This window comes from Trachypithecus francoisi, unplaced genomic scaffold (genome assembly GCF_009764315.1).
Source record: "Trachypithecus francoisi isolate TF-2019V2 unplaced genomic scaffold, Tfra_2.0 Lachesis_group4, whole genome shotgun sequence".
NCBI lineage: Eukaryota > Metazoa > Chordata > Mammalia > Primates > Cercopithecidae > Trachypithecus > Trachypithecus francoisi.
Window position 1 is genome coordinate 87,789,653 of NW_022681469.1, and position 23,637 is coordinate 87,813,289.

At 35.3% G+C, this 23,637-nt stretch overlaps 1 protein-coding gene across 1 annotated transcript in view; it reads right to left on the reverse strand.

Annotated features, from left to right (window-relative positions):
- CRPPA (CDP-L-ribitol pyrophosphorylase A) overlaps positions 1 to 23,637 on the reverse strand; it is a 335,076-nt gene continuing 311,439 nt past the window's right edge. The window contains exon 10 of the mRNA XM_033193728.1: positions 1 to 1,161. Coding sequence (XP_033049619.1) covers positions 1,057 to 1,161 — 105 coding nt within the window. The 3' untranslated portion in view covers positions 1 to 1,056. The remainder of the gene's footprint in view (positions 1,162 to 23,637) is intronic.

Below are 23,637 nucleotides of genomic sequence, written 5' to 3' on the forward strand. Positions count from 1 at the left end.
AGAGAATTGCTTAAACCCAGGAGGCAGAGGTTGTAGTGAGCTGAGATTGTACCACTGCACTCCAATCTGAGTGACAGAGGGAGACTTCATCTCAAAAAAATAAAAAATGAAGTAAATAAAGTAAGTGTATGTACAGATTAAAAGGCATCTCTAATGAATTAAAGGATACCCATAATTATAAAATATAAGAGAAAATATTAATATTTAAGATGGATATACCAATGGAAAATAGAAATAAGAACTTGATTTTAAAAGGTAGCAGCATCTGAATCAAAATAACTAATTTAACTCTATGATGTACAATAGATTCTCTGCCTGGAAGATAACTAACCAGGAACTGACCAAAATCACTTACAAAACTTTCCAGACACTTTTAAATTCATTCAGAAAACTAGAGACCCTTTAAAATAATGTAAGTCATAATTATAGTTCACAAACCAAGAATAACATACAATTTAAAAACAAAAGAAGGAGATGACATCTCTTTTAGAGATCTTGAGCAATATGAGGCAAATGGGGAAACACTAGAAACAAACCGTTCCATTCCCTGGTATCCCCCTCACCGTTTTTTACTAAGGTGTAGAAATTTTTAACAGAAGACAAAAAGACAAAATATCACCTGGTGACAGGACCATTACAGAAGTGAGAACAATTCTGAAGTTTATCCATTAGCTTCATAATAGTGTGAATTATTAATTAGCAGTTAGTATAATAGCTGAAGTTTTCTAAATTCTCATTCCTTGAAAGAATAGCTCACCCATCATTATTTCTATTTGACCTTTCATGTCTCTGTGGAAAGATTCATTTGAAGGCTATTATTTTCCACTTACCTACTATTTTTTTCTGGTTCAGGCAATTAATATTTGTCATACACAAAAGTATTCTTTATTTCATAGACATAAACATTAATCTGCTTTATAATCTAAGCATCACATCCTACATAGAGAAGATATAAAAGACAACTGAAACATTCTACCACACACAGTAGCAGGGGCATAAAGCACAATAAAGATACTCAAGTAGATGTTTTAGAAAGGAGGTAATTTTCTGTATTCTTCATGCTATCAGAAGCTGACCAATGAGTCCAGAATTTCTTTCCTTGACTAACGAAGCAATAATGATAGCACCTTGCCTTAAACTCTCCTGTAGCTTCTGTTCATCCTGAAAAGAAAGGATAAAACAATAATATTTTAGGAAAAAAAATATGCCATGTGTTAAATTTGAAAAAAAGCCACTTTTCAAAATCTGCTGCTGTCCGGATTTGGCATTTTAGAAACTCAGACTCTAGCCACTGTCATGGACACAGTTCCCAAATAAAGAGGAAATACTTTCACACTTTTCATTATAGACCAAAAAATATTTGCTTAAGATACAAGGAAAAACACGACACAATTTCAAATGCTAACAGAAAGAAAAGATTATTTTCCCTTAATCCAATTTCTGACAACCTTTGGCTCTTCACTGAAGTGTGAATATTTCATCAATGATGCAATCCTTTTCTTCATCTGGTTTCTGAGTGTTCTCCAACTTTGTTATGAACTGTTTGTGAGTACTGGTATGGGGGAAAAACCCTGCTTGCTGTTTGTAAAGTAAGAATAGGGAAAATTCAAGAAATGAGTTATTTCACAAGTTGCTAAAAAGTGGTTTTTCCTTTGAAATCATATTGCCTGTAAGAATCCATTTATTCTAATTATTTATAATGAGGAGATTATAATGTGAAGGGAAAATAGAAACAGAGCTAATATCTTTCAGGTCTCTGTGTTGTGAATTGTGCTATCTTTTAAAACAGGATGTGGTAACCAGTCTCTGAACTCCAGAATCATCCTTAATGCCTTAACCCAATATCCAATATATCACTAGGATCTACTGTAGCTCCTTTCTATTGTTTCTTGCATCTATATACATTGGGATAAGGCATTAAGGATAAGGCTGCTCAAACTGCCACTGCCAGCATAGCACCTTCTGTCCTCAATAACCGGAATATTCACACAGATAGTCCCGCTAAAGTCTTGCCCTCTTATACTCCATTTCCCACAGGGAAGTCAAAATGCTTATTTTAAAATATAGATCTGATCACATCAGTATCCTGACTAAAATCCTTTGAAGATCACTTTAAACCTCAGGATAAAGTCTGATCTCTTTACCTGATAATAAAATGTCTCTTATCTTCTCGGCCTCTTCTTGATATTCCCCTAAAATTGCTCAATTCTCCAAGCCACATAGAACTGCTTAAGATTGTGCAAACAAGCTATTTTTCTGAGCTTGAATCTCTTTGGGCCAGCTAATTCCTTTGCCAGAAAAGGTTTCCCACACCCTTTCTAGCTTATCTGACCCTAATTACTCTTCACGGTTCAACCTAGGTATCAAGAGATTCTTGAAATCTACCCTGACTCCTATCCTCCAGTCCAGTTTGGGTGAAGTGACTATATGTTTCCACAGCTGTGAATTCCTCTAGCACACTAAATTTTAATAGTCTTTTTTTAGTTGACCATCTACTTTACCAGATGATGCGTTTTTTGATGTAAAGAACTTTTCATTTTATCTTTGAATATGGAACATTTTTCTCAATGCCTAACACATGGTAGCACTCCATAAATTATAACAAATTCAAAGCAAAAGAGGTTCTATGATAGACTTATCACCCTTTTAGTTGAGCTCAATTGTTAACACTGACTGCAATTGCTTACTTTGTTTTCTCCTATTTGCATATTTAGCCTAAAGCCTGGCAATAGTACAAAATAAATATATTATTGAAGCCTCACCACAACTACTACATGCTCCCACCACCCTGCGTCTGGGTTCCTCAGCTATGAGGATGATGGTAAGAGGCCATCTCTGCTTAAAGTGCTCTTTTCTATCAATTTCCCCGATTGTGTTCTAAGGGGTAGAGCCGGAGAAGATCTGCAAGATGCTGAATGTCAGCTGCTTTGCTTCTTGAAAGCGAGTTTTATATGACATTTTAAAATTGGATTCAAATGCCATTTTGGTTTCCAGAATATCACAATACCTAAACCACATCTAAACAAATCATAAAACTATGTATGTTTGGGCTTAAAATACAATTGATTTATATGAGAGTAGATTTCATCTGTGTCACATCATTCATAAACATATAAATATTCTAAAATGGGCAAATACAAACCAACTATTGATTTGTCATTCTTAATGATCAATTAATTACAGTGCTGCAGGGTCTATAATACACATCTATTCCTAAGTCTCATTTATTAAATTGAGACATAACACAGATGATAATTAAGGTTCCTCTTTCAAAAATAAACAGAACAAGTCTGTCTCTATCGCCCTGTTGAAACTAGTTTATACTTGTTATAATGAAGGCAGCACAGTAACAAATGAAGAAATTAAGGAGAAACTGTTTAAGATCCCAGGGCTAGAAAAATCACATTTCTATATCTTACAATAAATCATCTATGTTCATTTTGATATCTCCATAATGTACATATTTTCAGTAAAGAATTTAAGATGTCCTTTTAAAGATTAATTTACTTCTTCAATTTTTTACAGGCTTCATTTTGAAAGATTAGAATTGAAGGACAAGAAACTGTCATTCTACTGAACATTTGTTTTCCCTCTCTGCCTGAACTCATTTGATCATTCTACCCTTAAGAAACATGGAAATTTAAAAACTGATTAAGATGGTTAGACACACATGTATTCAGGAAACTCTAGTATGTGGAAAGATTAGATAGTCACATAATTCCTGGATTTCAAACTAATCTCAAAATTTCATATCTCTAGAACAGTATTAACACAGGAAAAAAAATGCAAACCCAATATATCTTATAAAAGCACTTCTTGCCTCCAGCAAATATACAAAAAATGGCTTTAATCCTTGGGGACAGTGGGAAGCAGAGGTGCAATACAGGAGATCATTTTATTATTCACATACATAAATGTGTGTGTGTATATATATATACACACACACATCATTTTGTGAGTTCCAAATATTATAAACATTTAAAATGTTTATTAAACTCAGGTAAGCAGGGTCAATATGAACAGTGAAAAATCATGCTGATTAGTATACACTCTTTAAATTATGTGAAAATGACATTTATGTCTGTGGGCTTCCTCCCAAAAACCTGTACCTCCAGGCTAATCATGAGAAAGACATCAGAAAAGTTCCTTTTGGAGGGACATTCTACAATATACCTGACAAATGCTCCTCAAAACCGTACAGGTCATCAAAAAACAAGGAAAGTGTGAGAAACTGTCATAGCCAAGAGATACCTGAAGAGAACTAAAAGTAACATGGGGTACTGGAACAGAAAAACAAATTAGGTAGAACTATGGAAATCTGACTAAACTATGGACTTTGTTAATAACAATACATAAATGTTGGTACATAAATTGTAACAAACATATCATACTAATAATGGGAGAAGCTGGATGTGAGTGTATGGGAACTTTCTGCAGGATCCTCTGAATTTTTCTTTATATCTATAAACTGAAGCATATTCCCTTCAAAAAGGTATTTTTTAATTGATGACGATTTACAAATGTTATGTGCTGGATTACAAAACCTGAGTTACAAAGGTAATTTATTTTTGCACATTGGCCCATTTGTATATTCCTTGAAAAATGTACAATATTCCTTTAATAAACTATGCAGTTGGGAAGTCAGATTGCTGCTATTTATATACAGCTTTGACAACTTAAGTGATCTTTGAGCAAACTGCTGAAGTTGTATAGCTCTCCACTTTTTCATCTAAAAATGGGATAACTTTTTTGTGGGAATTTAGATAAGACATGTAAAACACTGGTACCTAGTAAATATTCAATAACAATTGCAGTTAGAATTATTACCTTTATGAAGTAAACTAATTTCAGCTATGACAGAATAGTACATATCTCCCTCTCACCATATATAGCCATTAAGTCTGGAAAAGTTATGTGAGAATATTTTTTGCAGGATTTGGACAGTAACATATGCATGTCTATAATCCTTGAAAGAAGAGCCTCCTAACATTCTCCCCAGCTGTCATGCTGAGAGCATTTATGCAATCTACACAGAAGAAAAACAGAACCCAAGGAGAGCATAGCAATCTCTCTGGGTAGAAAAGACATAGATAACAATTTAAAGCTGTCAAAGTGGCTTGTATTTCTGCAGGCAGCGTCCCTGACAGGAAGGAATTGCTGAGAACTCCTAAAAATCTGCTAAAAATTCCTTCAGTCCTTGGCCAGCTCCTAACTGTGCATGCCCAGGGAAAAACTCAACGAGGCCTAGCAGAGAATAACTGCTGGAAAGTTGGAGAGCTGAGGAGAGATTTTTGAGGCCCCACTGTGCCAAGGAACAGGAGGTTACATTTGAGTCCAGCTAGAATGAAGAGGCCTTGGTGAACACCCATGGCTTTCACTGGGATGTCTGAAAAGCCATGACTAGAGCCTGGGTATAAGGCAAGACTGAACCCAACCTGCCCTAAAAAACGCGTCAACAACATCCACAGGATCAAATTGATTCAGCAATACAACCGCTTGCTAGAACAAATTTCATATTCCTTAGAGGACATTAAAATAATCTACAGCTTTTATAACGTTTGTACTCAAAGCGTGGCATCAAATATCACTAGATAAGCAAAGACGTAGAAGGCAAAGACGCAGGAAAAAAAAAAAACCTATTGTCAAGAGAAAAAATAATTTAAGCAGACCCAGAAATGAGATAAACATTGGAATCAGTATGCAAGGATTTCAAAATAGCCATGCCTAACACATTAAAAAATAGAACTAAAGATAAAAATGTTGATGAAAAATGGAAATTTTCAACAAAGAATCTATAATAAAGAGAATTTTACAGTTATAAAATCCTTGAAATTAAGAATTGGACTGGTTCTATAATGAATAGGCAGTGCAGAACACAGTATAAGCGATCTTGAAGACAGTAAAAAAAATTTGACCTGTAGCAGAGAAGAAAATGACAAATTAGTATTATAGTCATTTTAATACTTCATGATCATATTACTATTCTATTTTCCTACTCCTACCTTATCTATTGGTAACCCCCTTAACATTAGGAAACCTGTTTGGAATATTTAGAAAACCACATGTGGGCTATCCTAGCAGCCAAATCATTTGGGAATATTTTGCTTTCATGAAACAAACAAGATAAAGGAAACATCAACCCCATTCCTAGAAAAGCAATGCGATGTAATAAACACAAATAAGTATAAAGTGAGAAGGTAGACAATATCACCATTGCTGGGCATAAAAAGATGAGGGAATTCAGAGCATGATAACATTAAATAATGCTGAGATGATTCATAAAAGAAGTGGAATCAAAGGATGAGAGAAAGAGGTGGCAAAAACAGATGAGTCCAGAATGGACAAGAAATACTTTGGGAACAAAAGATATGACTTATTTTTTTGTGGCATATCAATGTGATAAGATAGGTCTTACAAAGGTGTTGCAAGAAAAGTAGGTACCCCAATCTCCAGATTAAAAAGTAAAGAAGGAAAACTACTGAAATTACATTCAGCAGCAGTTTATTTACTATCTATAACTAGCACAAAAAAAAAAAAAAAAAAAAAAAAAGCTGGGACTGGGTTACTTTGATTCCAGCTCAACAGCCATAAAGAGCATAAGATACAAAACTGCATAAAAATGTTTACATATCCACACATAAAAACAAAAAGCATACACTTGTGCAACTTAAAAACAGAACTATTGAATCCTATATAATGTGTTGAAGTCTGAATTTTCTATTAAATCTAAATTATTGTCATAGCCGGTGTGCTTGTTTTATCATCTTGTTCACTTCATAACAGTGTCAATTTTTTAAAGAAAATTTTGTTGTCCAGGTTAGAGTGCAGTGGCACAATCACAGCTTACCACAGCCTCGAATTCCTGGGCTCAAGTGATCCTCCTGCCTCAGGCTCCTGAGTAGCTGGTACTACAGGCATGTGCCACCATGTCTAATATTTATTTTTTTGGAGACAAGGTCTCACTACATTGTCCAGGTTGATCTCAAACTCCTACTCTCAAGCAATCCTTCTGCCTCATCCTCCCAAAGTACCAGGCTTATAGGTGTGAGCTATTACATCCAGCTTCACTCTTTTTCTTGGTTACAACTATATTATAGCAAAAATAGAGACCAGCTAAAAAGGAGAAAAATAGTATACTCTTCAGTAGTCGGCTTTCTTAAAATACTGGGAGTGAAAATATAAACATGTTGACAGAAGTTATTTTTGGATGATGGCTTTATGACAATATTATTTCTTCTTTCTGCTTTGCTATATTTTCAAAACCTCCACAATGAACACATTTTATTCACAGAGGAAAAACAAATTATTTTAAAATTTAGTTTTAAGACTGTTAAATTCATGGAGCTAAATTTGATTTGTTGTCATAGAAAATCAATAGTACTGAACATTGTCCAAATTCCGGGAGAATGTTTCTCTCCATAAATCTTTTCAAAATCTATACAAAGAAAATCTTTTTTGCTTGAAAATTCAAGGCTTCAGTAAAAGGCCCCTAAAGGAATCATATTAATAATTCACAAAGTCTTAGCTTTCTTCTTAGATATAAAGAAAACTATCTAAAATTCCAGCTAAAATAACAAAAAAAATGTGTACTTAATTTTACCCAGCACGTAACAATTGTTCACACAGATCTTAAAGAGTTTCATAATAGCTGTATTTTAAGACTATTAGAAGACAAAAAAAAATAGCAATACAAAATAGGTATTTTTAATTTTCTAAGTCATCAAACTGAATTATTTAGGATTAAAATTCACCATGAGTTTTACCTAGAAACTTATATTTAGCTACTTCTCTATCACCTATAATTTCAAGTTTAGGATGAAATACACCATGTTTGGGTGAAAGATGCACAAAAGAAGAGATCTAATTACCATTATCTTTTAAACATATAAGGTAATTCTAAATTTAGTCCATAGTAATGAAGTCTTGTCAATAAAATCCCACATGCCAATCTTGGTGTGTGTTTGTCTCTTTTTGTTGTTGAGTTGGTTCTTTTATGATGACTATATCCAGCATCTTTAGCAGAGTAGTGAAGTCTTGATGAAACTTTGAAGGGACCCCTAAGCCTTTGGCAAACTTGTGGGAAATCAGGAGATTTATTTTCACAGAAGATTGGCAATGACAGTGGCACCTCCCCTAACTCATAGCGGCTCTTCCTTTACATCCTTCTCCCCTTCCCACTTCAAAATTTGATCAAGGAAAGCCTGCAGTGAAGTAAATTACTAATACATAGCATTTTGCAAGTGTATAAGTGGCCAGTTTTATATGATGCCCATGTCCTCACAAATCCTTACTTACTAACAGTCCCTTTCAATTTTCTCAAAGGATAATTTTGGGAGAAACTATTCCCAGAGTACTTAAAATTGACAAACCTTTTCTAAAAGTATATTTTAAAATATTAAGTCCCATAATTGAACTACACAAATATCAGCATTTGAATTTAAAAAGTGTAAACAAATTTATAGTAGGCTGTTTGAATCAAATTTATGTGGATTTGGTGGAATACCATCTCAAAGAATAGCAGGAAAAGCTATGACGTAATTGTCCTCTAAATCTTTATGGACAAGCTGAAAGGAAATCTCTTAGAGATATCTATCTTCTATACACATCGCTTCTAAAGAACACAATGCACTCTGCTAAAAGGAAAACTATAAAGTTAAAATGTATTCATATGTATTTAAGCTTTAGATGTCTCAAGAGATTACACAATGTTTCTTTAAGGGTAAACATTACCTTGTCTCAGCAAATTCCATACCTAAAAATTGAATTACAATTTCCATGAGTTGCAAAATCTCCTGAAAGTCAGGTTGCTTATAGTTTGATATTAATAATCTTCTTCCATCCTTGTTTTGGTGAACTTATGCAAAAAGTATTATTTAAATGTCACAAAATTTCAAACACTAAACAAGTGTACTAGCTATATTTACATCTAGTCATAAATATACACATCTCTATCTCTGTACCATATATAACATACAAAAACCACAAGTGTTAGACTTACTAAACCTTCAAGAAACTTGTTATAAGACTATTAATATCAAATCAAAATAATTTGAAGTTAAATTTTCTTTTTGTATACATGGTGCCAATATGGAAGAAAAAACGGTGATACACTGTCCCCTAGTGGAGATGAAAATAACTTTTCAGTGTATGTCAATTGCCAAAACTGCAGGAAAAAGCGATCACCTATTGATAGGGTTTGAGAAAAACAAAACAGCCTTCTCTGAATGAGAAACATTTTCCTCTTGCTCCTGTGAGTGAAAACAAATGTCTCTCAAAAACTTAGATAATAGTAATGAAAATGCACTTGGGTTTACTGATTAACATAATCATCACACAACAGTTTTAGTCTTTTTTATTTTCTGTGTCTAGAAACAGGGCCTTACAATACAGTAGGAATTCAATAACCGTTTTGGAAAGAGATAATTAAGAAAAAAGGATCAGGAAGCCAGGTGTCATGGCTTAAGCCCTGTAGTTCCAGCTACTGAGGTGGTTGAGTGGGGAGGATCCCTTGAACCCAGGAGTTCAAGGCTGCAGTGAGCAATGATTGTGCCACTGTACTCCAGCTTAGGTGACAGAGCAAGACCCTATCTCTTTAAAAAGACAAGAGGGAGAGGAGAGAGAGGGAGAGGGACAGAAAAAAAGGAAAAAAAAAAAAAGGAAAAGAAAGGAAAAAATGAAGGGACAGGAAGGGGTGGGAAAGGAAGAATAGGGGAAGGGAGAGAGAAGGGAAGGGAAGGGAAAAAGGGATGGAAAAGGGCAAGAAAAACAGAAGGAGAAGGGAAGAGGGAAGGGAAGGGAAAAGGGAAGGAAAAAGGGAAAGAGAAGGGAGGGAAAGGTTGGTCAATAAAATTCAGTAAAACCCTGTAAGGCAGCACCGATAGTTTACTGAGTAGGAACAGAGAGTTGGAAAGACCCAAACTTTACTGAGTAGGAACAGAGAGTTGGAAAGACCCAAACTACAAGTGCTCAGAGCCAGACGGCAATGAGGAAAAATGTAGACAGCCAAAAGGCATCAGACATCTGGCCTGAAGAACAAAGAGTTCATTACTGCATCCAATATTTCTAGATCTGGCACTTGTGACACTGTTACACTTTATTTTTTGAAATTAATCATAATGTAAATTCCACAACTTAATAAAGTTGAAAAAGCAGTGTCATATACAATGTCCCTTTTAATTAGCAAAAAATGTTTTGATCCTACACAACTCACCCAGCAGTTACCAACACCTGCTAGTTTTCTACTGTCATGCTTCAACCACCGCAAGCTAGCTTAACACCATCCTATGCCTGGACTCCTCCAGGATGCTCTAACTGGCACTTCTCTCTGTTTTTGGCTACTGCTCCAACCTCCCTAAAATAGTTACCTTCACTCTATCAAACCCAGATTTTCAGCTACTCCTCTTAGCTTTCAAGGTCATCCACGATCAACCTAATAAACCCTTCAGAGAATTGCATTCTTCTGAACAGTAAAGAATGCAATTCTCATTCTTTACTGTTCAGAATCCACTTCTGTTGCCATCCCAGTATAATCATTATTATTTCAGCCCCCAGAAAAATGGTTTCCCAGTAACTGTCTTGCTAATTCACATATTTTTAAAGACCCAGCAATAATGACTACCTCTTAAGATGTCATCTATTTTTTATTGCATATCAGTAATTTACATTATCATAGTTTTTCTCAAAATCCCTAATGTTTTTATCTGGTTTGCAATCTACAGGACTTAATTTCTCAGCTAAATCGTAAGATACTAAAAGAGAACTCTTCCAAATTCTAAGCTCAAACATAGTACTATGTCCATAGTAGGCACTTGGTAAATATTTATTAGTTAGAATAATTGGCTAATTAACTTTATAAAGCAGTGACTTTTTAGCTGACCTTAAGATATCTTTGAAATATCAAACGTTTTAGGCTGAGACAATGGGGTTTTCTAAATATACAATCACGTAATCTGCAAACAGAGACAATTTGACTTTCTCTCTTCCTATTTGAATATGCTTTATTTCTTTCTCTTGCCTGATTGCCCTGGTCAGACTTCCAACACTGTTGAATAGGAGTGGTGAGAGAGGGCATCCTCATCTTGTGCCAGTTTTCAAGGGGAATGCTTCCAGCTTTTGCCCATTCAGTATGATATTGGCTGTGGGACTGTCATATATAGCTCTTATTATTTTGAGATATGTTCCATAAACACCTAATTTATTGAGTGTTTTTAGCATGAAGCAGTGTTGAATATTATCGAAGGCTTTTTCAGAATCTATTGTGATATGTTCCATAAACATCTAATTTATTGAGTGTTTTTAGCAGGAAGGGGTGTTGAATATTATCAAAGGCCTTTTTGGCATCTATTGAGATAATCATGTCGTTTTTGTCATTGGTTCCATTTATGTGATGGATTATTTTTATTGATTTGTGTATGTTGAAACAGCCTTGTATCCCAGGGATGAAGCCAGTTTGATCGTGGTGGAAAAGCTTTTTCATGTGCTCCTAAAATCAGCTTGCCAGTATTTTATTGAGGATTTTTGCATCAATGTTCATCAGGGATATTGGCCTGAGACACAACTTTTTTTGTTGTGCCTCTGTCAGGTGCTGGTATCAGGATGATGCTGGCCTCATAAAATCAGTTAGGGAGGAATCCCTCTTTTTCTATTGTTTAGAAGAGTTTCAGATTAATGGCACCAGTTCCTCTTTGTACCTCTGGTAGAATTCGGCTGTGAATCTGTCTGGTCCCAGGGTTTTTTTGGTTGGTAGGCTAATAATCATTGCCTCAATTTCAGAACTTGCTATTCAGTGATTCAACTTCTTCCTGGTTTAGTCTTGGGAGAGTGTATGTGTCCAGGAATTTTTCCATTTCTTCTAGATTTTCTAGTTTGTGTAGGTGTGTTTATAGTATTCTCTGATGGTAGTTTATATTTCTGTGGGATCAGGAGTGATATCCCCTTTAACATTTTTATTGCATCTGTATGATTCTTCTCACTTTTCTTCTTTATTAGTCTGGCTAGTGGTCTATCTATTTTGTTAATCTTTTCAATAAAACAGCTCCTGGATTGAGCAAAGTCTCAGGAAACAAGACCAACATGCAAAAATTACTAGCATTCCTACACACCAATAATAGGCAAACAGAGAGCCAAATCATGAGTTAACTCCCATTCACAATTGCTACAAAGAGAATAAAATACCTAGGAATACAACTCACAAGGGATGTGAAGGACCTCTTCAAGGAGAACTACAATCCACTACTCAAGGAAATAAGAGAGGACACAAACAAATGAAAAAACATTCCATGCTCATAGATAGGAAGAATCAATATCAAGAAAATGGCCCTACTGTCCAAAGTAATTTATAGATTCAATGCTATTCCCCTAAAGCTACCATTGAATATCCTCACAGAATTAGAAAAAAACTACCTTAAATTTCATATGGAACCAAAAAAGAGCCCATACAGCCAAAACAATCCTAAGCAAAAAGAACAAAGCTGGAGGCATCATGCTACCTGACTTCAAACTATACTACAAGGCTACAGCAACCAAAACAACATGGCACTGGTACCAAAACAGATATATAGACCAATGGAACAGAACAGAAACCTCAGAAATAACACCACACATCTACAGCCATCTGATCTTTGACTGACCTGACAAAAACAAGCAATGGGGAAAGGATTCCCTATTTAATAAATGGTGTTAGGAAAACTGGCTATCCATATACAGAAAACTGAAACTGGATCCCTTCCTTACACCATATACAAAAATTAACTCAAGATGGATTAAAGACTTCAATGTAAGACCTTAAACCATAAAAATCCTAGAAGAAAACCGAGGCAATACCATTCAGGACACAGGCACGGGCAAAGTCTTCATGACTAAAACACCAAAAGCAATGGCAACAAAAGACAAAATTGACAAATAAGATCTAATTAAAGCACTTCTGCACAGCAACAGAAATGATCATCAAAATATACAGGCAACTTACAGAATGGGAGAAAATTTTTGCCATCTATCCGTCTGAGAAAGGGCTAATATCCAGAATCTACAAGGAACTTAAACAAATTTACAAGAAAAAAACAAACAAACACATCAAAAAGTGGACAAAGGATATGAACAGATACTTCTCAACAGAAGACATTTATGAGACCAACAAACACATGAAAAAAAAGCTCATCACTGGTCATTAGAGAAATGCAAATCAAAACTACAATGAGATGCCATCTCATGCCAGTTAGAAAGGCGACCACTAAAAAGTCAGGAAACAACAGATGCTGGAGAGGGTGGGGAGAAATATGAATGCTTTTACACTGTTGACAGGTGTGTAAATTAGTTCTGCCATTGTGGAAGACAGTGGCGATTCCTCAAGGATCTAGAACTAGAAATACCATTTGATCCAGCAATCCCATTACTGGGTATATACCCAAAGGATTATAAATCATTCTACCATAAAGACAGATGCACACATACATTTATTGCAGCACTGTTCACAATAGCAAAGACTTGCAACCAACTCAAATGCCCATCAATGATAGACTGGATAAAGAAAATGAGGCATATATACACCATGGAATACTATGTAGCCATAAAAAGAATGATATTATGTCCTTTGCAGGGATATGGATGAAGCCAGAAACCATCATTCTCAACAAACTAACACAGGAAGAGAAAACCAAATACTGCATGTTCTCACTCATAAGTGGGAGTTGAACAATGAGGACACATGGACACAGGAAGGGGAACATCTCACATCAGGGCCTGCCCAGGGGTGGGTGGCTAGGAGAGGGATAGCATTAGGAGAAATACCTAATGTAGATGATGGGTTGATGGGTGCAGCAAACCATCATGACACGTTTATACCTATGTAACAAATCTGAACATTCTGCACATGTATCCCAGAACTTAAAGTATAATTTTAAGAAAAGAAATATCAAAGGTTTTAGATGAAGGCTACGTTGTCATGAAAATAACACCATAAAAATAAAAACCTTATATTTGTACTTGGGAACTGGAAATGGTGTCAAAAACTAGGAATTTGTACTCCAGGATTCTTCCTCCTATGAAAAGACATCCAGTCTAAGAAGTTAGTATAAGGGACACTGACAAATCTACACTAACACACCCAAGTCTGGGGGATAAGGGCAGACAATGAGGCAGGCATTCTCTTAAATGGGGTGGATGCATAAATAGAAAGCTATACACAATCTGTTGTTAGGCAACTGATACAATTTCCAGAACATATGTTAACTTATAGGAGGGATAGAAAGCTTAACTTCTCTAGTTAATGGTCCAGGTGTCAGTAGAATAATATTGATAATTTCTTATGAAGCAGAAAGACTGGTTAGATTTGTTCGCATAAAATTTAGTTTCAAAATTTTAAATTATAAACTTAACACCAAAGAAAAAAAGAATAAAATGGACCAATTCAAACATAGCTTCTTGGCAGAAACATGGGGCAAAGGAAAGGATCATTTAAAGGATATTTTTGACTAGTGAAAAAGACTCCTGGTTAATAACTATTAGGCTTTTGAATATTGGTTAGTGGGTGGATAGTTAGTATCCAAAGTGTTAATCTCAAAATTTCACAGTTGTTTACCATTATATTAGAAATTTTTTCCTTCCAAGAAAAAATTACATGAATTTTTCTTGGCCATGAATTACAACCTGCAAAAATACTTCTGTTCTGAACAGAGTAGTGCCAATTTTTATCAGCCTTAGTTAGCAAAATCCTAGCCTGGCAAAGCTCCCTCCTAGAATGAAGAGCAGAAGCAATCCTTTCTCGAGGTCACAGAGGGTAGAATTATTGCCTATAGATTCTTCCCAATAGGGAGGTAGAAAAAAATCAGCATATAGATGAAGTAATTCTCCAGGTGGAAAGAACTTCTAAGAATCATTATAATTAAATGTCTCTCTGAAACGATGCTTTTGAGTAAAATTGGAAAACATGTTACATATTTTCTGATTTTCTGTCTCAGGAAGACTAAAGAAGATGTTTCAACTATAGAGGTGGGCACAAAGTAGGAATAATCTGTGTCAGAAGAATTCATATGAATATTTAATGTATTTTGAATTAAAAGTCTCATTAGAGGCTGGGCGCGGTTGCTCACACCTGTAATCCCAGCACTCTGGGAGGCTGAGGTGGGCAGATCACGAGGTCGAGAGATCAAGACCATCCTGGCCAACGTGACGAAATCCCGTCTCTACTAAAAACACAAAACAATTAGCCAGGCATGGTGGCATGCACCTGTAGTCCCAGCCACTCAGGGGGCTGAGGTAGAAGAATTGCTTGAACCCAGGAGGCGGAGGCTGCAGTGAGGTGAGATCATACCACTGCACTCCAGCCTGGGCAACACAGCGAGATTCCATCTAAAAAAAAAAAAGAAAAAAAGAAAAAAAAATCTCATTAGAGGTAGTGTACAACTTACTTTATCACCAAAACTGTATGATATACATAGAAGACATACTTGAAATGTCTAGAACTCAGAAGAAAACAGTGAAAACAGTGACAGTAAAATCAAGGCATTAATTTAAAATCTAAGGGAATCCTGGAGATAAAACACTACAGATATTGTGGAAGTCATTACACAGGTGTAGAATGGGTGAGGTCAGCAAGATGGCAAAATGGGAAGTCTTCTCCTCCACTGTCCTCCAGAGAAAGTTCAACTAGCAACTATCCACAGACTAGAAGAATATCTTTTTTAAAACCCCAACACTTGGAAACAAGACTAAGACACCAATGTGGTCCATAGAAATGAATGAAATTACAATGAGAAAGGTAAAAAGAATGGTCTCGCTCTAACTATGACATCCCTCATGCTCCTTTAAGTTGGCACAATGCCAAATGAAAAGAATTTCCTTGGGCCCCCACAGTTTCTATGAGTTGAGGGCAGGGGTGTGAAATAGAGGCAGTCATACCCATCCCTACCATTCTGGGATTCTTCCTAGACAGCCCACTTTGGTTTTATTATTTCATAGAAAACAGTAGTGAAAATGTCATAGCTAGACCACTTGGGATCAGGTAGAAACAAAGAAAGGAGGCAGAGGTCCTAGTGATCAGATCACAGATCTTGGTGGTACCTCTGTGTTCCTACCAGTTGTGGTATCTAATTGCAGATACCAGTCAACGCCCACAAAGCTGAGCTGTTTGCCTTCAGAAACCTGATGGGATGTTCAACAAAACTTAAGTCCTAGACATCATAAGTTGTCCTGCCCAATCTCAGAGACCACCCCAAAGATCCTGTACAGGCAGAAAGGTGCCCACTTCCTTCCATTTCAGAGACATGAAGAGCCTAAATTGGCTTAACCCAGGAAGGCAAGCAGCAGCTCTAGGAAGCTAAAAAGTCTACCCAATGACTCCATTCAGGAAAGAAGAATCCTACTTCTTTAGATTTTAGAGAAATGAATGGATGACACCAGTTTGACCAAGAAAGTCAAACAGTGGCTCCAGTAAGCCAATAAGCCCTCCTAACAACTTTGCACAGGCAGGAAGACTTCCACCTCTGCACATCTCAGAGAACTGTAGCCAGCTTGATCTAGGAAGTCAAGCCGTGGTTCCACTCAGCCTAAATCTCAGTTGTCCCACTCAATGGAACCTAAATCTCAGGGGTTCCAACCAGCCTAAAAGCCCACCCAATAACTTTCCCATTTCCACAAATTTGGAGAAGCATAAGAGCTAGACCTGCTTGAACACGGAGCAAACAGTCACTCAATTCTGCAAAAAGACCCATCCTGTGGCTCCACCTTGACAGGCAGTCAATTGTCAATCATGCATTTCTAAAGAATATAGCCTCTCTTCTGACCTGTCCTGAGCAGCAATTCTGCCTAAACTTGGAGTCCAGCCTGAAGCCCTGCACAACTATAGATCCCAAAGAGTTAAATTGGCCATCCAGGGAATATATCTTGTGACTAGTCTGACCAGAAGCTACTACAGTATCCAGCCAGAAACTATGCGTAATAGCAGACCCCCAGCCACTAGACAGCAGAGCCCAATCAGTAGCCCCACCTGACATTTGAGCAAAAGGCAGTGACTCAGTCAACTAGAGAACTCACAACAAGTTCTACCTGTCTGGGGTTGTTACCAGCTGTCCCTTCCAGTACCACAGGCTAGGCTAAATAGTGAAGATCTATCCCTGCCAAAGAACACCTGTTAGGCTAGAAGAGGGGGCTTCTGTCTCAAATATACAGACAACAATGCAAAGACATAATAATTACAAAGAATAAGGGAATCATGACACCTCTAAAAGAAAGTAATCAAGCTCCAATTTTCTACCTCAAAGGAATGTACATTTATGAAATGACTGATGAAGCGAATCCAGAATAATACTCAAAAAAGTTCAGTGAACTATAAGAAAACACAGACAGGAAATGTCATGGAATTTGGAAAACAAAAAATAAGCTTGACAAAGCAATAAAAATAATTTTTAAAAATCAGATAAAAACCCTAGGAATAAAAAATACAATTACTGATCTGAAAAACTCAAAAGAATCCTTCAACAACAGATTCAATTAAGCAGAAGAATCAATTAGTTGGAAGACAGATATTTAAAATTATACAGTTAGTGAGGAAAAAACACAAAAGAAGAAAGAAGGCCTATAGGAATTAAGGGACAGCAGCAAAGGACTGAACATTCCATAATGGGGAACTGCAGAAGGAAGAGAAAGCAGAAGGGCCAGAAGAGAAACATATTCAAAGAAATAATGGCTGAGAAATGTCTTTCTGGAGATGCATGCCAACAGCCAAGGACAGAAAGCACAGAGGTCTCTAATCAACGCAACCCAGAAAGAAGTTCATCAAGGCACATAATGAACTATCAAAATCAAAAAATAAATAAAATTCTGAGAGCAGTAAGACATAAGAAACATATCACATACAAAGGAATGACAATGTGACTATAAGCAGATTTCTCAGCAGAAACCTTGTATGCCAGGAAAAAGTGGGATGATATATTCAAAGTGTTAAATTAAAAAAAAAAAAAGACAAACAACAAAGAATACTTTATTCAGCAAAGCTATCTTTCAGAAATGAAGGAGAAACAAAAAGTTTCTCATAAAATAAAAGCAAAGGGAGTTCATCACTGGTATACTCACCTTATAGGAACTTATAAAGCAAGTTTTTAAACTGAAACAAAAAGCTGTTAATTAATAATAGGAATAATAAAAAAGCAAAAACAATACATTGTGTAAGTAAAACAGTCATATTCAGAATACTCTAAAATTGTAATGACAGTAAGACCTAGTATGAGGGTTTTATACTAGTATGAGAGTTTAAAAAAACACTATTAATAAATATAGCTAAAATTGTTAGGGATACATATTATACAATATGAAAATTCTGACATCAAAAATATGAAAGGTAGAGGACAGGGTAAGTACAAAGTAGAGTTAAATGCAATCAAAGTTGGTTTTTCACTTTGAAATAACTTGAAATAGACAATTATAAGATGTTCTACATAAGCCTCATGGTAACCATAAAGAAAAAATATTTAGTGGAAATACAAAACACTTCTTTTCTATTTGGATGTCTTTTATATCTTTCTCTTTGCTAATTGCTCTGGGAGGGACTTCCAATATTGTATTAAATAGAAGTGGTAAATGTGGGCATCTTTATCTTGTTTTGGAACTTATAGAAAGGCTTTCAGTTTTTCAGCATTAACTATTATGCCACAGTTAACAGTATAGGGACTACAGGCGCCCGCCACCTCGCCCGGCTCATTTTTTGTATTTTTTAGTAGAGACGAGGTTTCACTGTGTTAGCCAGGATGGTCTCGATCTCCTGACCTCGTGATCCGCCCGTCTCGGCCTCCCAAAGTGCTGGGATTACAGGCTTGAGCCACCGCGACCGGCCCACTTCTGGATATTTACCCAAAAGATTTAAAACCAGTTTTTCAAAGAGATGTCTGCACTCAGTCCCATGGTAATTGCAGCACTATTCACAATACCTAAGTTATGGGATTAACATAAGTGTCCATCAACAGATTTATTGTTTAAGAAGATGCAGTATATATACAGAACAGAATACTATCAACCTTTAAAAAAGAAACTGTCATTTGCAACCACATGGATGGAAGTGGAGAACATTATGCTAAATGAAATAAGCCTGGCACAGAAAGACAAATACCACAGGTCCTCACTTACATATGGAATCTAAACAATTGAATTAGAAGCAGAGTAGAATTGTGGTTACAAAACACGGGGTTGGGGGAATGGGGAAATAATGATCACAAGACATAGAAATCTCAGACAGGAGAAATATGTTTTCATTTTTATTTTTTAGTTCTATGGGAATGTGGTGAATATAGTTAATAATGGGAATATTGTACATTTCAAAACTGCTGAGTAAATTCCAAATGTTCTCACGATAAAAAATTAAGTACTTGAAGAGATGTATATGTTAACTAGATTGATTTAAATATTTCATATTGTATTCATAAGTTATAACATCACTTTGTACCCCCATAAACTTATATAATTAAAAATTGCCATGGCTGATGCCTGTAATCCCAGCACTTTGGGAGGCCGAGGCAGGAAGATTGCCTGAACTCAGGGGTTTGAGACCAGCCTGGTCAACATGGTGAAACCCTGTTTCTACTAAAAATACAAAAATTAGCCAGGCCTGGTGGCATGTGCCTGTAATCCCAGCTAATCAGGAGGCTGAGGCAGAAGAATTTCTTGAACCTGGAAGGCAGAGGTTGCAGTAAACTGAGATTGTGCCACTGCACTACATCCTGGGCAACAGAGTGAAACAGTGTCTCAAAAAAAAAAAAGTCAGTTTACTAAAACCTTTTTCAAGAAAGAAAATACCATTAGTTGAACTAAGATCAGGATCTGTAGATAGACAGCTATCATTTGGTGACTTACAAAATTAGTAAAAGAACAGTAAAAAAGAAGTCATATTTAGAAGATAGCTTCAAATTTAAAGAAAAAAAAAATCAATAACCTCCAGCAGACAATACAGATTGCTTTTAAAAGAGAAGAATGACTGATGTGTAACTTCTCTAGAATACTAAGTAACAAAAAACAATGGAATATAAGTAGTTACCTAAGACTCCTGGCTGTCAGAGAAAGAAAAAAGGAGACATTGTACTATGTGCAAGGACTTTGATAGTAGTGCAATTAATGAAAACTTTCTTGGGGGGAAAAACTGTTTACAAACTAGAAACTTAATTTGTCCAGTGATTAAATAAGTAAGGTTGTGGGAGAAGGAAGAAGAATGGGAACTCCTTTATTCATTCAATGATTATATTTCAGGAACTTACCTTATGCCAGACTCTAAGCTATATATAAAGATATGAATATATAGACTTTTCCCCCCGATGGAATATGTAGTTAGGCAAGACAGACAAATACATAAATACAGAAATGCATTCATAAAATAAAAATCTATGAAAAACAGACCCATTAGCATCAAAATAAATTCAGCATTAAAATTTTCAGGCACAAAATATCTTTCAAACTATGTAAAATATTTAAATAAATACATATAAAATCATGAAAATAAGAAAGCAAGACAAGGCTCTCACAATGAGAGCCTTGAAACATAAAATAACAAACAGAAATGAGACTTGAAACACAAAAGACAGATTTTTTGCAAATGAAAAGCATTGTTGAACATAAAGAAAAAAGAATCTCAAAAGCAATAGATTAGATGCAGTTGAAGAGAGAATTACTGAAACTGGAGAAATAATTAAGGAAATTACTCAGAATATATATTAAACAGACAATGAAATGGAAAACGTAGTAGGAAGTTAAAAGATTTGGCAGATACAATAATATACATTTAATCAGAATCCCATAAAGGGAGAATAAAAACAACAAGCAAAAAATAATAATAATTTATGGTTGTAAATTTTCCACCAATTATAGAACAAAAATTCATCAAGGAAACCTAATGAATTTCAAGGTGGATTTAAAAAAATCACAATAAGTAGATGAACTGTAAGGAAACTGAAATACTAAGTAGAGGCAATCTTAAAGCAACAAGAAGGAATACATCAAAATAGACCAACAGTTAGCCTGGCAGTGTCTCTCCCAAAAATAATGGTAGCAAGAACATAGTGACAAGTATTTTCAAAGTGCTAAAATCAAAATAAAAACTACCCCACCCCTCAACAAAGCTATCAAACTAGAATGTTTACAACGCTTCCCCCTCCACACACCATTATTTTTCAAGGTTAGAAATAAAATACTGCCTCCTTGAAATAAAATATGAAAGTGTATTCTTAAAATCCCTTCTTACACTAAAGTCTGCAACTCACATGGAAGGAAAATAATTTCTGAATCAAGGTCTAAAGAGCAGGAAGGCGTGAAAAATTTAAAAATGATTTTAAAATAAGTACATAAATCTAAACACAGCACTATCCAGAAAATTACAAATAAGTAACATCTAAATATAAAGGATATTTAAAATAACAAAATCAAAATACTGGATAAGAACAGTAGCATAAAAGTTAGGAGGTAAATGATCAAACTTGAAATGCTCTAAGACAGATAAAAGTGTTGGCAGAGTAAAATACTGACTTCAGATTTTCAAATAAATATGCAAAGAAAAATTTTAAGAGACTGCTCAATGCATAAAAATAGGATGTGAAACTTCTAACAAGTAGAGAGAAATTGGAGTAAAAACAGTAGGGATCTCAGGTGGCTAAAGCCAATGGAGACTCTCAATACTTTCTCCAAAAATAGTACTGAACAAGATCAAAGTAGACACACACACACACACACACACACACAACCTTTGATATCATTGAAGACAAAAAAAATACCCAAACTTCAAAGTAACTGCAAGTTAAAGAAAATAAGAAAAAACCAGCAAATCTCAATGAGCAATTTTCCTTCTCCTGTTCTGCCATAAATGTTTGTGTGGCAACTAAGGGCAAGCTGAAAAAATATGAAAAGAAAGGGAGCTACTGATGAGTATAAAGTTTATTTAAAAACCACCACCAAAAACAGTAATCCTGACTTAAATGTGAAAATACTAAAATGTGTGAAGGTATAACCAGCAAGACTTTAAAGAAGGGACTTACGCTTGATTTGGCAGACTTCTCCTGGAGAAAACACACACACACACACACAACAAGAACAAGGGAGAAGAAATCTTTGGCAACAGAGTAATGAAGAGGAAAAGGAAAAAAATTAGGGTCCTGAAATACAAAAGACAACCAAACAACTGGAGAACACATAACTCCTTTCTCCACCATTAAATAAGATTAATTAACTAAAGAAGCCAGATACTGCTACAGTGACAGAAGAGGGCAGCATTGAATTAGGTATCTTGTAAACCCTAGTCAAATCCACAAGAAATTAATCAGAGAGAACTTAATAAATGTATAGTTATTACATAAAATTCAATTATCTCAATTAATAACTCCCCTGCTCTTCAAAAAACAATGAGGCAAAAGACTAAGGTAACACTCCAAACTGAATAGCCTTTGACTATCTGACTTTCAAAACTATGTTAATGTTTAGCACACTCCAAAAAAATAATTAGAATCAAGCAGGATAGAGTGGGAATACTCCAAAATCGATTAACAATATGAAATGAACCAAAATATATTGTAAATAAAGAACCAAACTGAAGAAGGTAGACCTAACTAAATTTGGAAATTAGTATTTTGATTCAATATTCTAAGACAAAGAGCTATATATAAAACTATCATAGTAATTAGTATTATTGTTTTCTAAGAGATATGGGTTAGCAATTCTGAAAGTATACTATGTGTATGCTGTGTTGAGTAAGATACTGTTGGAGAGAGGGATTACATATCAGAAAAAGGAGAGCTAGAAAATTCTATGATGTTGGACTGAAAAATAGAGATATCAACAAATGGTTTCTTTTAGCTAGATTATAAATTACATATAAATACCCTCAGTTACAAATGTAGAAACAGGTATAGATGAGTATTTCTACGTATAAAAACAGATATATTCCTAGTCCTGTTCACTTTGAAAGGGCTTACAAACTGTGACATGCAAGTTGCATTGAGCACCCTTAGTGCTCAGGATCTTGGTTTCTAAATACCAATCTTTAAAAAAAGAAATTTAGGTTTCTTGCAGAAATTGCTCATTTCAAACCTGGATGAAGAATAAAATGAGTCTGAAATATCTTTTGGTGCCAGAATATAGGGACATCCTCAAAATCTGATGAGAACAGTGTTAAAGACAACATAAGGAAACATGAAGGAGCTCCCAATCACATGTGGGAAAACTGGAGCAACAAAATCCTAAGACTAAGGAACAGAATCCATAAAATAAGACTAAGACTAATGAGTTCATTCAGACAGATTAGATAGATAGAAAGGGGAAAAGAGCAGAAAGAGATAGATGGCACCAAAGGGAAAGATATTCTTTATTGGAAAATTCCAATTAATACATTTGGGAAGAATGATGGGAACAGAAAACCACTATGTGACAAGCAATACTATATAAAAGCTTCCAACAAGAATCATTGATGCATGCTAAGATTATCATGTGATGGTATGATTAAAAATTGGGATATTTACATGGTTTACAAATATTTTACCATAATTATTAATTATAAAGGTAGTAATATATTTTCAGTGGAGAAACCCAGCAGATGCCACTTTAACCAAGTGATCTAGGTTAATATCAGCAGTAGTGAGACAGACATCATATGATTCCTGATATGATGCACTCAGAAGG